The sequence below is a fragment of the Zootermopsis nevadensis genome, unplaced genomic scaffold (genome assembly GCF_977971745.1).
Source record: "Zootermopsis nevadensis isolate Lab colony 2312 unplaced genomic scaffold, Znev_1.0 Znev_ptg000029l, whole genome shotgun sequence".
In the NCBI taxonomy this organism is placed as follows: domain Eukaryota; kingdom Metazoa; phylum Arthropoda; class Insecta; order Blattodea; family Termopsidae; genus Zootermopsis; species Zootermopsis nevadensis.
In genome coordinates this window covers 4,959,608-4,976,328 of record NW_028259161.1, presented here as the reverse complement: position 1 = coordinate 4,976,328, position 16,721 = coordinate 4,959,608, and the positions used below count along the sequence as shown (strand labels likewise).

The window sequence follows — 16,721 nt, the reverse complement described above, 5'->3', positions numbered from 1 at the left end:
ACATTAAACAGTTCTTGGCATTCTTCGCTGTTACAGGCTCCTGAAGTTAACTACTTTCATCATAAAACCCAGATATTGGACCATACTATAAATCAGATCAGTTAAGTTTACATCTTCACAGATTACTGCCCTTGAGATCCATTTCAACATTAACCTCCTACCTCGGGCTTTGTTTCAGGCCTGGCCTTTTCAACCAGTTGAGCTTCTTAGACGCACTCGCAACTCTGTGAATCGACTATTAAATTTGCTCCGTCCGTCAAACGGTCTGTACCCTTGAAATCCCACCCACTACCTTGAATCTTTACTATTTGCCAAAAACTATTCATTTTTAACTTGGGTTTTATGACGTCTGAATATAAAAAGTGTCACGAGCCACTTCAAGCCTAAGTGTTCCTAACTGAATTTATATACTCAGTCACCTCAGTGGTTAAATACAAGGTGCAAAGTGAACATTTTATTTTTATTCTTGTAAGAAAGGCAAGACATTAAAACTTGCAAGTCATGGCACCACAGAGCAACAAATAATTCACATTTACAAGTTTTTAGTTCCTCTTATGTTGGACAAGGCTACTTCCCTTCACAATCAGGTAACTGTACATCATAGTAGGCAATTCCCAGAGCATCTGCGATTTCCAGTACGCTAGTACTTGGAGCGACACCAATAGCATAATTATAGGAATAAAACGACTTTCAATGCCGTAACTGGAATGGCTACGTTTCTGCATGTACACTGTATCATTTCTTGCTTTTCTTAATGACTGTGTGGCTTATAGCACCAAATGAGAAATGACAGGTGATTAAGAATGCAGATTTGTAAGGGATGTGGGAAGAAGTTGTCGTGACCTGTTTTAAGTGGGCATATGCTTGGAGTCGATAAGAATTCCCACACACTTTTGGGTTGATGTGTGATCAGGCCTATTGGCAAGGAGCTTTCGTACTGGTCTAAGGATGACATTGACAATGGCAGCGATGGTGGTTGGCAAAGTATTTCTCTTCTGCAGATCTAGCGGAGGTGATAACATATGTGACTTTAGTTATACGTGACGGTTGAGCTCCTGAGAATCCAGTTCTTCGATTCTAATGTAACAACAGGTTTTGAAATTTCGCCACGAACAGGAGACTGATGCCCCTCATGACACTGAAATAAACCGCGAATAACGATAGACGCCTGTATGTACCTCACACATTTCAGGCCAGTCGTCTCAGTGATGAAGAGAGTGGTTAGAACTGCTCCTTCGTATCTGAAGGATCAGGTTCAAATCTCAGCCGTCACACCATCTAACCTGGCTGATGTTTACCGCGATTTACCTCAGTACCTCAAACCAAATTCTGACATAGTAGCTTTACATAAGCCACGATCGCTTCCTTCCACGTGACTACCAATACATTATTCGTGTATCATTCTATCATTCGACGCTACATAATCTCATCTACTAACGGCGTCGTTAAATAAACAACACAATACTATATAAAAGCCTCATATTTATATGAAACAGCGTGCCCGTTCAGAACATAACTTAAGAAGTCGGAACAGATTTGAGTCAGGAAGTCGGAAGATGAAAAGTGTTCCTTCGTCCGAGCTACATACATATACGCGCACCCCATCGTAATATGTCTTATTGCCGTATTGCTTTGAGAATGGCACGAGACTAAATACCTCAGTCATCAATACGTGTCTTGTTTTTCCATTTTATCATGCAGTACAATTTGAATAAACTTATATTATCCTATATAACAGACAGAGCATTAAATAACATAAATTTAAAATTTCAACTGCTCACTCTGAACTACAACGAGAAATATGGACGTGAAAATGAAAGGAATCATAAAGCCACAACCCAGAGTTTGTGTGTTGTAGATGGAAATCTCCTCACGTCCAGCCAATGCTACCAACTGTAATCTAACTGGCATAAGCTGCGTCAACAGAAAGTGTTAAGTCACATCGTGGGTTCTCAGTTTCTGCTGTTCTGTACACTAAGCGAAACACAGACACCACCTGTGGATACGACACAACACGATGTGAATTTTATGACTACCTAAAACAATATTTTCTATTTATCTCACGATAAAAGTGTCTGTTAAAATTTATGCTAAACTCTTTTGTCCCATAACAACATTATATATATATATATATATATATATATATATATATATATATCACATGGATATTATTTGACGATGAGATATTTAAGAACGGTAATTTCAAAATTCAGTTTCAGAGTGGTAAATGTGTCGCGAAAGGAAAAAAGGGACCGAAAATGCATTGCTTTAGAAACCAAATGGGTAACAAATCTTTAATACGCACATGAGATCTAAGAGAAAATCCCGTCACCAACAAAACGTTAACCAGACTTGAAGAAATTCAGCATGTACGTTTTTTCCAGAAAATATTAAAGAATCGGTACAAGACTTTCGAAATTTGCTGATTGTTATTGTTAGAAATAATACGAGGGTGTGTAATGGATACATCTGCTTCAAGACGAAGTCCGGTTTCAGGCTCCTGTGAACACGGTAATGAAGCCTGGAGTAAAATTCTTGACTGCCTGAGTGATTATCATCCACTCAAGAAAGTTTGTGTGCCATGGAGGGAGTTTCTAATTTGGCAGCTTTTTGTCTGAAGCATTTTCTCCTGAACGGGCTAGCTTATCTTCATCTGCTGGTGGGAGCTTCGAGAGGTATCTCATGGCAGGCGCAGATCAAATTGTGGGCGTATTGCACAAGTTGCAGAAATCTTGAGGATTAACACTTATCTGGCTGGATTGCACCGTGCTTGCGTTATAGGCTCATTAACCGCAAATGTGAAATGTAACGTATTGTACACACTGTAAGCTAAACCGTCGGTTGAGTTCAATTAATATTCACTGACGTTAAATCCAACGAGGAACTTACTATCACGTTAAACGATTTCAACATCACAGGAGACGCGTTCAGGAAACCCAGGTTCGATTTCGACTTGTTCAGAGAGAAACACATTCAGCTGTTCCTTACTCTGAGGTCGTGTCTCAAATGGAAACAAGATTTACGAGAACTTCTAATACATTACGAACACGTGTTTTACCTTCGTCTTCAAAATTCTCTGTCCTTCTGTCTGACCTATTAATTCCTTGGTATGTAAATGGTTCTTCATGGTCGTCGGTACGAAGGTCATGCAGCCACAGGTCAGGTCGATTAGAAATTAAAACATGAATGTAGGCAACGGATCGGAACATTACCGAAATCCTGATAATTTTCGGGGCATTCCCCAGTTTTTCTGGGTAAACACCAAAATTTTCCCCTAAAACTGACCATAATAGCATGTTCCAACACAATCCCGCACCTCATTAGAAGCTACACTAACACCGAGAATCTAAGCAGTTGATCCAGCGTCCGAAAACAAGAACAATCATTCATATTTACTCGCTTTGTTTCCCATCCATTCCAACGGACTGTTCTGGGGTGCAATGGATCAGTTTGCAGTCAGCTGCAAACGACGTACGTAGAGTTTTGAGATTTTAACATGTGAAATAGAAAGCTCCATCTCCATCGCTCTTTAGCTTTGTCTTAAAATACGCCATTAATAAAGTCAAAAATAGGCAGGAGGATTTGCAATTGAATAGGACAAATTAGCTAATGGCATATGCTGCTGATGTTAATTTATTTGGTGATGATATAAATACAATAAAGAGGAATAGAGAAGTTTTACTAGAAGCTTGTAGAAAGGTGAGGCTAGAAGTAAATTCAGAAAACAACTAAGTACATGTTAGTATCCCGTCAGCAGACAGGCAGCTAATAAATCCTTTGAAAGTGTGACAATGTTGAAATATTTGGGAACAACAATAATAAATCAGAATGATATTCATGAGGAAATTGTGAGGAGACTAAACTCAAAAAATGCTTGCTACTTCTCAGTTCAAACTATTTTGTCTTCTCATATGATTTCTGAGAACCTAAAGATTAAAACATACGAAACTATAACTTTGCCTGTTCTTTTGTATGGGTGCGAAACATGGTCTCTCACTCTGAGGGAGGAACACAGATTGCAGGTGTTTGAGAACAGGGTGTTGAGGAGGATATTTGGGCCTAAGAGGGAAGACGATGCGGCGTGGAGAAAACTGCATAATGATGAGCTTAAAAATCTGTACTCCTCCCCCAGTGTTGTCAGGGTGATTAAGTCGAGAAGAATGAGATGGGCTGGGCATGTAGCGCGCATGGATGGGACAAGAGGTGTGTACCGGGTATTGGTTGGGAAGCCTGAGGGGAAGAGACCGCTGGGGAGACCTAGACATAGATGGTAGGATAATCTCAGGCTGAATCTATGGAAGACAGGAGTTGAAGTCGATTGGATTTTTTCTAACCCAGAACACGGACCGGAGTAGGGTTGCGGTTAATTCGGTGATGTACCTCAATTCTGCTCCTCTGCTAAAACCTCTCCTCTTCTGACTGATATTCTCCACTATTCTCATTTGCATTTCCTTTCTTCTCCCTCTTGCACTGACCAACGACGAACAGAAAATAACAAAAGGAATATTATCACTCACCATTAAAGGATGGACGTCGTGTACCGTGGAGTGGAGTTGGCGATGGATGTCGTGTGGCCAGACTCCTCTCAGAACAAGGGAACACACACTGTAAAACCAACGTGTGAACATGTTAACAGGGTTCAAGTAGATGGGAACACTTTTTATCCTGAGAACCATACTAAATCCACAACTACACTCTGTGCGCATAATGTAAAAGCATTATTATGAAATCAGGTGGTAAATATAATTACCATTGGGCTTCACAGGGTTAATGAAACGATAAGTAGGTGTAATAGGTTGCATAATTTTCGAAACAGAGCCGGTTAGCTCAAGCGGTAAAGAGACCAACATAGAGAGAGAGATATCCGATTCTCACACGTCATAATGCCTTTTTAAGTGAAAAACTGTTTAGGCTTCGACCTGTTTCGAATCATAGTTAATAAAAACAGCGATTTATTTAGGCATTTTGAAAGCGTTGTTCTTAAACGGTACAAATCGACGATCACAATGCCCGGCCGAACCTGGCAATCAAAGTGATCAACTATTTAATTAATCCTTGCCTCGGATTCTTGGGATCTGAAACGTCCAAAATATTACACGTAACAAGGACAAATGTTTGGAAACCAACTGTACAACACTCCTCACAAAGGCACGTGTCAATTGGTAAGTTTATTTACAGTAAAGTACTTCGATTCCAGATGCATATATTCAGGGCAGATAAAATCTGATACCATGTCGTATTGCTACTGAACTGGATGCGCTGACATGGCCCTGATAGCATCTCGACACGTACGGGTGTGGCTGCTAAAGTTGCGCAAACCCTCACACCCACCAACCTCACGTGCTCCAGACAGGTCCCACTTCCTTTTCTTTCCTTAAGCTATCTTCAACTTCTTTGTTCAGAAATTAAACCTTGTTATGTGACACTAATTACGTTTATCTTTCGGCTAATATTAATCGTGGTTCTGTACTGAAACCAGGAAAATCTTAACTGTAATAAATGGTTCAATTGTTCCAAAGAGAATAACAGACTCCATGAGAAAACAAGTCATACAGTTAGCCAAGAAAAACTCCAAAAATCCAAGCAAGTTCATTACCACGCTCCAAACAACCAGACACTGGATCCTACAATCTGATAGAGCTGGAACAAGCACACACCTTTATACTCCCCTATTTTAGAATACAATACCTTCCAATTCAAAGTATGCATTTTCCTTCAACACAATACGTGCTGCATATGTCACCCATCGAAGTCTCCTTGCTTCGCTAACACTAATAACATCTGATCATGAGTACAATTCTGATGTCCCACGTTATGCAATTTCAAAATGGAATCATTGTCATAGTATTCTGATCGTATTCGATGGGTCAGAGGTACGAATCTGAACTCGCAGATCAGATCTGTCGGCTTCTGGGAACTAACATCTTATAAACTGGTAGGTGGATACCAGCGTTTCAGAGAAACATACCGCATCCTTCTTCAGCCATGAAGCTGGAGGGTGGAAAACTTCAGAAACGTCGATATCCACCTGCCAGTCCACACGACGTTACTACCCAAAAGCCAACATCAAAATACTTTGTGCATTTTTAGGCTCATAGCATCATCAAATCAGCTACATTAAGTTCTATGTAGCTAATCTACGACTCTGATTGAGCAGGATCTTGTAACAGCCAATTTATAAGTACCCCATTCGAATCTCCGCAGCGAATGGCACAATACAAGAACTTGCTCTATTTCGAAATATACAAATGCCAACTGTTTCCAAAAAACTTCTGGTTCATAATCATATATCATTACATTATACGCCTCCTGTAGTTAATATCAGCGTCGTTAAATAACCTCACATTCCACAAATCAATCCACGGTTCCTACACAGTGAGAGTTCTTGCCGTCCTTGCTAAAATGCATTCACAAACTTCGTATTTTGTACAAATGTTACCACTGAAAGGTTTGAGGAGTGTAAAGCTGTACGTTATTATGCAGATAAATGTCGCAAACAAGCAACCTACAGCTATCACGTAAGATCTATTATCGTCCAAGGCACTAGATTATAAAAAGCAGATGCTTTAAATATACTCTAAGCATCCATACACCTAGATCTAAATTGTTTTATGCTACGAACACATTACTCCAGTAATAGAAGTTACACACAGCCGTGATCTAGACAGCAGGCGTACAAGAGGCCGTCAACTGGAAACCTAAGGCTGTCGATAAAAGAACGCTGTCATATCCACTGCGACGCAACAGTGCATCAATTCTTGCATAGCCCACACCGCTAAAATAAGAGTATTAAGTTTCATAGACGGGCTCTGATCGACGAGTCCTGGAGTACGAGAGCGATATAGCAGGTTGAATGACCGAACTCGCTCTGCGTATTCCCCAAAAATCGGAGTGATATCAAATTACAGACGTTACTTAATATCTGTCCGTCTGCATGTTCCAACCCCGAATTACTCAAAGGACTTCGATGAAATTGATATTGAAGGGTCCTACACTAAGGTTCGCCGGGCAAATTTAATTTTATAATCTTTCCTCAAAAACGCATCGTTCAAAAATGTAACCAACTACATGAAGCAGAGTACTTAAAAAGCAAGAATATCCTGTGAAGGTCAACAAACAATAATTCCAGGAAGTTACAGACTGGCGTAGACCACAACTTAATCAGTAGTACCAACACAAACAGATCGGAATAACAAATTAACTGTTCGCTCCTTCGGCAGGTTCATTTTGTTCCAAATAGACAAAAAAAAACCGAACATGAATCAGTAATAACTATTTTGTACCCACATCTGTCCTGAACTGCTCACTTTTCTTCTAGGGACAGAGCAGAAACAAGCTCAGTCAAAAAAATAAAGACTGTCTACGCACTGAACGGCCGGGCTTCGGTTCCCGTCCAGGCCTACTGACACACGTACGGGGCTCATTCCACTGGAGTGAAGTAGCCGAAGTGTAAAGCTACCACTCATCTCCACCTACAGTCCTCAAAGGTGTAGGAGTTTTACCTCCACGCTTACTATTCACCTTCATATCACGACGCTGAGTTACAGGGGAAACTTTTAAATGTTATCGTTTTCTCACAGCGACTTCCCCATAGATTACAATATTCCATGCGACACTGTAATGAATATAAGGTCACAGTAATAAGGTTCTATGATCGTCAGTTGAACACAGTACGTTAAAATGGGTCACGATCACTTCCTCTCTGACCCTCCCCGCTGCACATTTCGTAAGAAGTACTTGGTGAGTTGCAACAGGTGCCGAGATTAATATTAATATGAGTGAGTAACGATTAGTTATAGGGCGTGCCACTACGTGTTGTGAATATTGTTGTTGTTGCTGTTGTTAGGCACAACAAGTGTCAATCTCATGTAATGCCTGCAGCAGACGTATGAAGGTTATGAAGGCTTTTGAAGGTTACGTGTAGACATAATGCAAAACCAGAATATGTAATTATAATTTTCATAATCTTCTTCACTAGTTCTGAAGCACCAGTGCGGAACGTAGTAAGTGGAACAAACGAAACAGAAAGCAGGAGACAAGACCTGAGTAAGGTCGCGACACCCTGCAGCCTTCAGACGGAGCTCATGTTGCCGAGGGACGCATGTCCAGACATGCAAAGGAAATGCTTTTATAAGCCCGGATGTCAGAAGAGCTTCTTATGCAGACCAGGCCTGTGATAGCGCCTTCGTCGTTAAAAAAACAGCCCTAAGTCTGCAGATCTTATACCTCGACTGTAGAAGGAAGCTTCTCATACTGTGAATACATCCCTGGGAGACCCAAGAATACCGTGCGCTCCGAGTACTATTTCACATAATTTATCTCAGTCTTTCGCACAGTCTGCGAAGTTTGGAAAAATACCCATCCATGGATAAAACACGATTTAGACGGCTATCTTTATAGTGAAGCCGCGTAGTTTTGTGGGTGGTTTAAGAGGTTCGTCACTCCAACCTTAAAAATAGTAAGTGCGACATGTTCCTCCAGCACCCTGGTAACCCACCTACAACACTATACGGCGTCACAACCCAAAAGACATGGATCGACATTACCGTAATGTGAATCTCAGATCTCAAAATGTGATGATGTGAATTGGAGCTCTTACTTTGTGCAAAGACGTTTTTAATTATTTTCGTACATCGATAATCAGAACGATTTTCCTGTGTGTCCCATTTTCGATCCGTTATGGGTATCATTTTTCGCGGTCTAGACCCAGGCAGGGCAGAAATTTTCTCTTTCCCAACTTTCAGACCGTCAGTGGGACCCACTCAACTTCCTAAACTCACCTCCAACTACTTCTGGGGTTACGAGTGAGTACGTCCGCCATACATATAGCCTGTATAAAACGGAGCCTCTCTTAAACGGAAGACTGCCTTTAACGTAAAATCTCTCTAGAACTGATAATAAAACTTAAAAATCAATATAATAAATGACAAATATTTAAAGCAGAAATGAAAATAAGACACGGCAACTTAACGGAAGAAACACCGCTTATCATTTTCTCTTCTCTGTTGCCTGATTTTTTCTGAGGAAGAAGACACCTTTCAAAGATAGGAAACAAGTCTGATAATAGGCTGAATGTGTGCTAATACTCTGACTGGGCGTGAAGCAAAGAGAACAACAGATAAACGTACAGGCCTACCGCTCAGTACGTGTATCGCACATAGGCCTGTATTTCTGACTTGTGGTTCATGCAGTATGGTTTTACCCAGAAGTAATTACCTGCAATAAACGGAAAATCGGTACGGGACGAAAAGATGTTTACGTCCCTGGATATTGCATTAAAATAGGCCGGAGTAGAAAATTGGTAGAGAACAAAGCAATTTTATATTGGACATATTTGCTGAAAACAATGCTACGAAGCTAGGCTGTAATAGTTGATGACCGACCGACCAACCTACTCATTAATTTTCCATCATATTTGCGTGAATGAGCGTGCGTGATGCGTGAGGGAATCATGGACCCCGGCTTTACTTGGCCACAAAACGAAATTAATGATCTGTGTATCAGCTCACACCCGGGGGGGAAAAAGTTACCGAGAGCAGTGGTACACTGTAAACAAAGTTGTTATATGACATGTTGTAGACGGGGCATAGTAAATCGATTTCATGCAAGCCTCATGGCAGAAAAATCAACATCCTCAGTGACTGCGTTCGAGAAAATTTTTGTTTGAAATAAAAAATCCGCTGTCGATCACTGATATGCTAGAAGAGAAATGGACTGCGTGGTTACTAAATACATATGCATTGACTTCATCACGTACTGACAGACGTGTGTCGTCATAACATGGCCACCGTCAGTTATCATAAATATAAAGAGGCATACAACCTCGGTGTAGATTTAATTATCAGTGTTTAACACATGTCCACTAACCCTTATTATTTTGTGTAATAAAGCGCTAATGGTATATGTTTCAAGCCACCGTGTCCACGATCAAACATTTAATTTTATTGAATTTTAATTCGTAGGATGGTAGGCCAGGTCTCTGTGTTGTACTAATGTCCAACTACTGTTGTGATACTATTAATATTTACGAAACGAGAAAAAAATTATTCGAATCGATATCTGAAGCCGCTGTTACCATGGTTTTCAGGATTATGCATTTAATTTAAATTAATTTAATTGCAATCAAGTCTAGCAGGTATCAGGGCGAGTTAATCACGTCTCGCTGTTGGGATATCAAGATAAACAATATATAGCTCGAAAGGCGTGTCAAACGCTAATACTAATAACATAACATGTCCGGGATTTGAACGACACGACGTTTCGGCATCGGCCAAAGAAAATGTGAGGTTCGTTAATGACGTTACCTAAACTGATGAGGTCTTGTAGCATCTAACTTAACATGATAAGATAACTATGAATGATGAATAAGGGAGAATGTACAATGAAGTGATTTTACTAAAACTAAAATGCACGTGCGCATTTGTACGGAAATAAGGGCAAATGATCGTGCATCCTGAGACCTATATACTTCTTGGAAGTTACAACCTTATTTGAAGCTAGAAGGAAAGAAGAGGCTCCTAACCTGTTTTGATTTTTGAGACTATCGTAGCCTGGAGAGCACAAGTTTCTTACGCCCGGTGTATTAAGAAGGAGAGTTGTGTTCATCCTCGAACATTACTTCGCATGAAAATTGTTTGCTCCTGATCGTGAAGCATTTTGCAATGCATTTTCTGTCACGAAAGTATCGAAAAATACAACAGTACACGGACTGCAACATTGCAATTGGTTTCGTCGTATTGCGCGTGAAAGTGTTCATGTGCAGTAGTTAGGTCTGCGTTGCATATGAAGCGCTCTGTTACAACACTGTAGCAATTCTCTGTGCACTTCTTCAGGAAACCCTCCTGATTCTATTCATGCTTCCCTCCTGTTGTCATTGTAAACCGAACTGTAACTGAACTAAAACAAATGAGACCGAAATGGGACGCAGCTGGTTCAAGCAGCAGAGTGGGTGGGTGGCAGAACACAACGGCCGCTGCGAAGGCCAGCGGGAGGAACCCAGACTGCATTTTTATGTCCCGGGTGCAGTTTATGTCCATGTAATTCTGTCTCAATGCTACGTTTTTGTGATAGCCAAGTGCATGTACTACTTCACCAACTTATCGTGCCACAAGTGACGGGTGACGAACTGAGAGAAGCATAAACATATAAACGAGCTCTTAACTTCCTGGCGCCATGCAGTGAATTTATTATTGCCTTCAGTGCCCGCGTCTCGTTTAAGCGCGCGTGTACCTTAACTCCACGTCCTACTAAGATAAGAACCTACGCAAAGCATATGATCCACACAGTTTCCTGTCTCTTACCCGCTACAGCGTAGGGTGGCAGCAAGGATGTTAGAAGGTGGCATACGAAGAACGGTGGGAGAAATGATCATGAACTATTTCAATTTATCTCGAAACTCGTCTAGAAAAGTTCAGTGTAACCATGGAAAAATTAACATAACCGAAGGCTGGAAATGAATCGGCCACCTCACGAATGCAAGTCACATGTTAATACTGAGCTAAATTGTTTAACAGTGGCATATATATACTTATAGTCAGCAGACCGTATTTTGCGTGAGGTCAGAATTGGTGAGTTTGTGTACTCTCTCCATCGCCAAATATTCGGGACAGAACGCAAGGAAATGGACCCAGTTTCCGAATCGTTCTGTTCGGAACATCAGGCGACGGACAAGGCCAGGAAACCCAACAACACGAATTGTAATACCTCACCCGTCAGTCCGTCCACAATTCTGTAAGGTGAATAAAACGTTATTTTAATCGACATGCTTCTTATTTTTCTACTATAAACGATCCCTATGAACTGTATTACACATTTATTTTCACTTAAGAATGGAGAATTTTCACGTTGAGCACACAAAATGTGGAATATATCGAAACGGCCGACAACGTGTTGCTAATAAAGTTCCATCGGAACCTGCCGTGAGCCAGTAACATTCATTTCGCATCTCCAAAATCCATTTCCTCGAGATCAATTTCAATATTATCCTTTCATTTCGAGTCCATATAGAATAAAGTACGAGAAACTTAAGAAGATCAAAAACATATTCTGTGATATTTTACAGGTAAAGTATCGTGCCGATGAGTGAAGTAAAATCTTTTAGAGATATGAGTCTTGCAGTCGTTTTTTTCATGTATATTAATTACCAACAACTGCATCTCTGAGAACCAATTTAGTTCAACAGGAAAGTTTAAAATAAAAGAAGTTAAATTTCCTATACCCGTATTCTGTGTCTGTATCTGCAAGCAACACATGTCACTCAGTCCACCCGCTCACACATATCGCCTCAAAATCTAAAGAACGATTTCGATTAAATTTTATATTCGAAGTCTGCACAAAGAATTGTCCAGCGAATTTAATTTTGATCCATATCAATCCAATGAATCGAAATGCCTGAAGGGATAATCATTTCAGGTTTTTTTTTTTAAATTTAAACAGACCAGAGAACCCAATCCGCGAAAACTGAAAAAAGAAAATTACAAGCGTATAGGGCGCTCAAAAATCGAAGTCATTTATCAGACAAATTGAAAATATTAGAACAAATCTCGCCCGATATGCTTGTAATTGCGCAAGCAGATACGGATTTCTTTAACTTCTGTACTACAAAGATGAGCATCCTCAAAGTACCTCTTACACTTGGCAGTCTGTATCTTGCAACCCACCGAAACGTTTGACACAGGTCCGATGCACTTGCCACTCCCTAGGTTTCCGACAGGCCACACCTCCACACCCCTGAAATTTACGGCTTAATTACCGACATCCGAATTCGACCCTGTTCCTTGACAACATTTCACTTCATGCATAAAGTTAGAATGCTCTTAAACAATATTTCAGACTAACGATAGCCACTAGACAAAGCTTTGTTTGGCATTCGTTATAGAAATCAATTGCTAAACGAGAAACTCATTTTCCCTCTTTGCCTTAAGTATCGTTTTTTCTTCTTATTATTGTTCTTATAAATCTTGACTTTTTATGCATTAAGTCACTTGCAAAGAACAATAAATCTAGAATAAATATAGTAATACCAGTCTCCGCATTCTGTATTCTAGTGGGGTTTCATCTTAACTAAATTCGTGGGTTATTTATACTGACGGGTCTCAAACTGTCGGTCTGTCTGACAGGAGCAGATAAATAAAGGCGGCGAAAAGCAGAAGTCGATGTCACAGTGGTCTGACCGAATAATAGGACTGCGTTCTGCAAACAAACCACAAATGCTCCTGTCTCGTGAAATTCTTTATTCACCAGTCTATTAGGATTAAACCGATAGAAATCAATATAGACCCACATAACAATTAAATGTCCTCTTGTATTTACTTATTCGTGATTAATCCATATAAGTAGGCCAACACAATAAAGAGCTGTTAAATTAACGTCAAGGTCGATTGGTTATCACTCCTTCTTACTATTCAATAGAACAGGAATTCAAATCTCGCCCCGAAGACCGGCTACCCAGACTTAAATTTTATCGTGGTTTTCCTCCTTTCCTCCAGCCAAATGCCGGAACAGTAAGTGGGGCCTACCTTACCTAATGTCACTATCGAAGAAATACACGTCTCCATTAAAAAATCAAATTGGCAGTGAACTGAGGGCCGACTAAGTTTTAGAGCCGGTCTGGACGTAGGTCTGAAGAACTTCAAATGCTTCAACCGATGCGGTGAAAGTTGCAAAAATCACAGATTAACAGTTATATAGTTTTCAAATCGATTTATGTGTAAGAACTTCAATTTCAATAAATTCCAGATGGGGAAAAAGTCGATAGATATAAGTTTGAAATTTCGTACTGGTCACCATGTTTGCAATATTTATGGCTAATGGTCCCATAACTACTGCCGTAAAAGCGAACGATAAACACGGATTGGGTTTAGGGAAATGTGGGCACTTAAAGAGTTCTCGCTCGTATGTACACCTGGGACTTTCAGTGAAGAACTATATAAAGTGTTTGATGTTGACAAAACTTACCGTAACGTATTGTACTGATAAATATTTAACTATGCCTATGAGGTTTATTATATTAACTTAATAGCAGAACATAGAGATTCCAGAAACAACAAAGCACTGTTTATATAGACACTTAACACTGCTGTGTCGAGGGATGTTACGTGATGTGACCGGAAACACGACTGCCTCAACATGGACGCTGTTTCCCCCCTTCACTGACACAGAACAGAATACGTTGCAACGAAAAACGCATGTCATTTATTTGAAATGATTCACGGGCTTCCGGTATTCTCACGGCTGGCTGTCACCCTTCGGGAACCACCAGTGTTTCCTCAGCAGTGGCAACCGTTACGTTCCGGAAATTAGACCAAAGACTCAATTAACTGTCCCACAATTCCCTGACCGAAGGATGATAATAATAAGAGTAGCAACGAGTCAGTTCTTAATAATAGACCCCAAATAATTTACTTCAATTAATAAAATTAATTTACGTGCTGACTAAACATCCATGACTGTAATCACAATAATAAAAAATTACATTTATAATACAGACCTTTGAAGCAACAAAAAAGTGAAATGTCAATCACCAACAAACTTCCTGTGAATAAAAATAATTTTCTTGACAATTTTTCGTTTATCTGAAGGCGGTAATACAAGCAGTGAAACAGGAGCGCAGACTTCCCTGATATCCGTCGCACTTTCTTCCAGATGTTTAAACAAATCAGCATCTGTATGAAGGGGAAGTAATCCAGCCTTGGTTTGCATGTGAAAGATACCCTGTAACATGACAGCCTGTGGACTGAGCAACCTAGGTTCGAAATACGGTAGGTGCTTGACATTTGCTTCTATGTTAAAACGTCAAAAACGGTTTTGAGGCACACCTAGATTCTATTCAATGGAAACCGGAAGATGTATCACCGCAGATAAATGCAACCAAAGCGAATGTTGACCACTCAAGACTGTGACTCAGAGCTACAGAAAATGTGCACTGCAGTTGCTCGTTTCGCGACAGAGAAGACACCAGAAGCGTGCGTGAGATGTCACCAAGGCACAGATGATTTCGGAAAGGAAAATTACAATATTTTATTTTAAAAAAATGTAATAAAAGAATAATCTTTGGTATATGAGGTGCTCGCAAAACGGTCAAAATGTGAACTGCGTGTGTTGAGAGGCCGTGGTGTAGTCTTGCAACTGATCGTAAACCTTTCGTTTTCGACCACACGTACAACCAAAACGCTGGTAAATACCGAGAAGACCGCACAGCTTAAAAACCCAGAATACTGCAATACATACTATAACAGGGCATTTGCCTACAGGGCCAAGAAAGACAAAGTTTTCTCCTAGATTCGAACATGACTCAGTGCCTCAGGAACGAACGACCATTACATCGCGACATTCCAAATATGTTAGCTTTAAGTTCAGTTCTTGAGGACTCGCAGTCTTGATAGAAGTGTTTTATGACCAGTAAACACGCATGACCCTAACAGTTAATTCGATACTAAACTCACCTGTCATCTTTCTGAACATCGCCGTTATGGTGTGGTACACACGAGTTCCAGAAAAAAAATCCCTTACATAGATTAGTCATGAAACTGGAAGTACTGAAAATCTCTCTACTACAGTGAGAAAACTTTTAAGTCTGGAGAAACACACACACATATAACGGAAATGTCTTCACATGCCGTTATGCGATTAGTTTCTATATTAGGCACGCAATTTAACGTTACACAGACCTACAGTTTTAGGTCATCTGATTTTCCTTCGCCCTGCAAGAGGCACACATTTTGAAGCTTCTCGTTATGTAAGTTTCCCAAGTTTCCTGTTATTCCATCGTTCTTAGGTCCAAATATTCTCCCCAGTAGCTACTTTGCTTTCAAACACCCTCAATCTTTGATCCCCATTTACGACATCTGCAGTAGTAGCTAACAGATATTCAATACTAGTGGTTAATTAAATAAACTCAGCATACCTCAAGTGTAATCCTATAAGCTTTTTATAAAATAAATTAGCCTATTTTTTGAATCTTTAAAGCGATTTATGTGGATGTATCATGTTTTTCCTCAGCCAATTCTGCAAGATGACTTAAATTTTTAATTTCAAATTTTAACTATATTCCCGTAATAAAGCTACCAAAGCTGACGGAAACTGTAGATCAATTCCGTAAAAGAGAATCTTCTTAATTGCCTTTTAAGACACGTCGTAAGCAGATTATATGACAAATAACCAAAGATGGGGTTTCCTGTTACTGTTGTCAAATATATAAACTAGAGACTCAAGGTGAATGGCTGCAAATGTTTGCTCTCTGTAGACAATTCTTGTTTTGTATATAGAGTAGCATTGTGTAAGAAATCCAGGGAAGACTCTTAGTATGTGATATTCAATTCGAATTTATCGGTTCACAGAATGTCAGAGGCTGGTATTTGGAATGACATTTAACTGAAAGCGAACCTGAAATTAAACTTAACTTTCCTGCCTAAGACGCAATGCTCTCCATAAATCGTTGTCATAATGATATACCAAGTACAGTCGTATCTTGTGAATACTGGCTTACTTGCACAGGCAAAGTGCGGGAAGGAAAATATTTACGAGTGGGATTCTCCAAAAGATGCTGTTGTAATCTCTTCCGTCTACGGTAATTTTACGTAACATTCATGTCGTCACTGCAAGAAGCTGTAAACATTAAGAAAACAAAGTTCCTGCTATGTAAATAAAACATGAAAATAAATTGCTGGCAGACACAGATAATAAAGAAGCTTTAGGACTATTACAAAACGTCGTCACTTGAA

At 39.9% G+C, this 16,721-nt stretch overlaps 1 protein-coding gene across 2 annotated transcripts in view; it reads right to left on the bottom strand.

Moving 5' to 3' along the window:
• The window catches only part of LOC110835786 (uncharacterized), a 768,515-nt gene that overhangs the window by 735,614 nt on the left and 16,180 nt on the right, over positions 1-16,721 (bottom strand). For both annotated transcript variants that reach the window (XM_087358219.1, XM_087358223.1), the window contains exon 2: positions 4,518-4,605. Coding sequence is in view for 1 of the 2 variants with exons in the window: in XM_087358223.1 (XP_087214349.1) it covers positions 4,518-4,605 (88 nt within the window). In the remaining variant the exon portion in view is untranslated. The remainder of the gene's footprint in view (positions 1-4,517; positions 4,606-16,721) is intronic.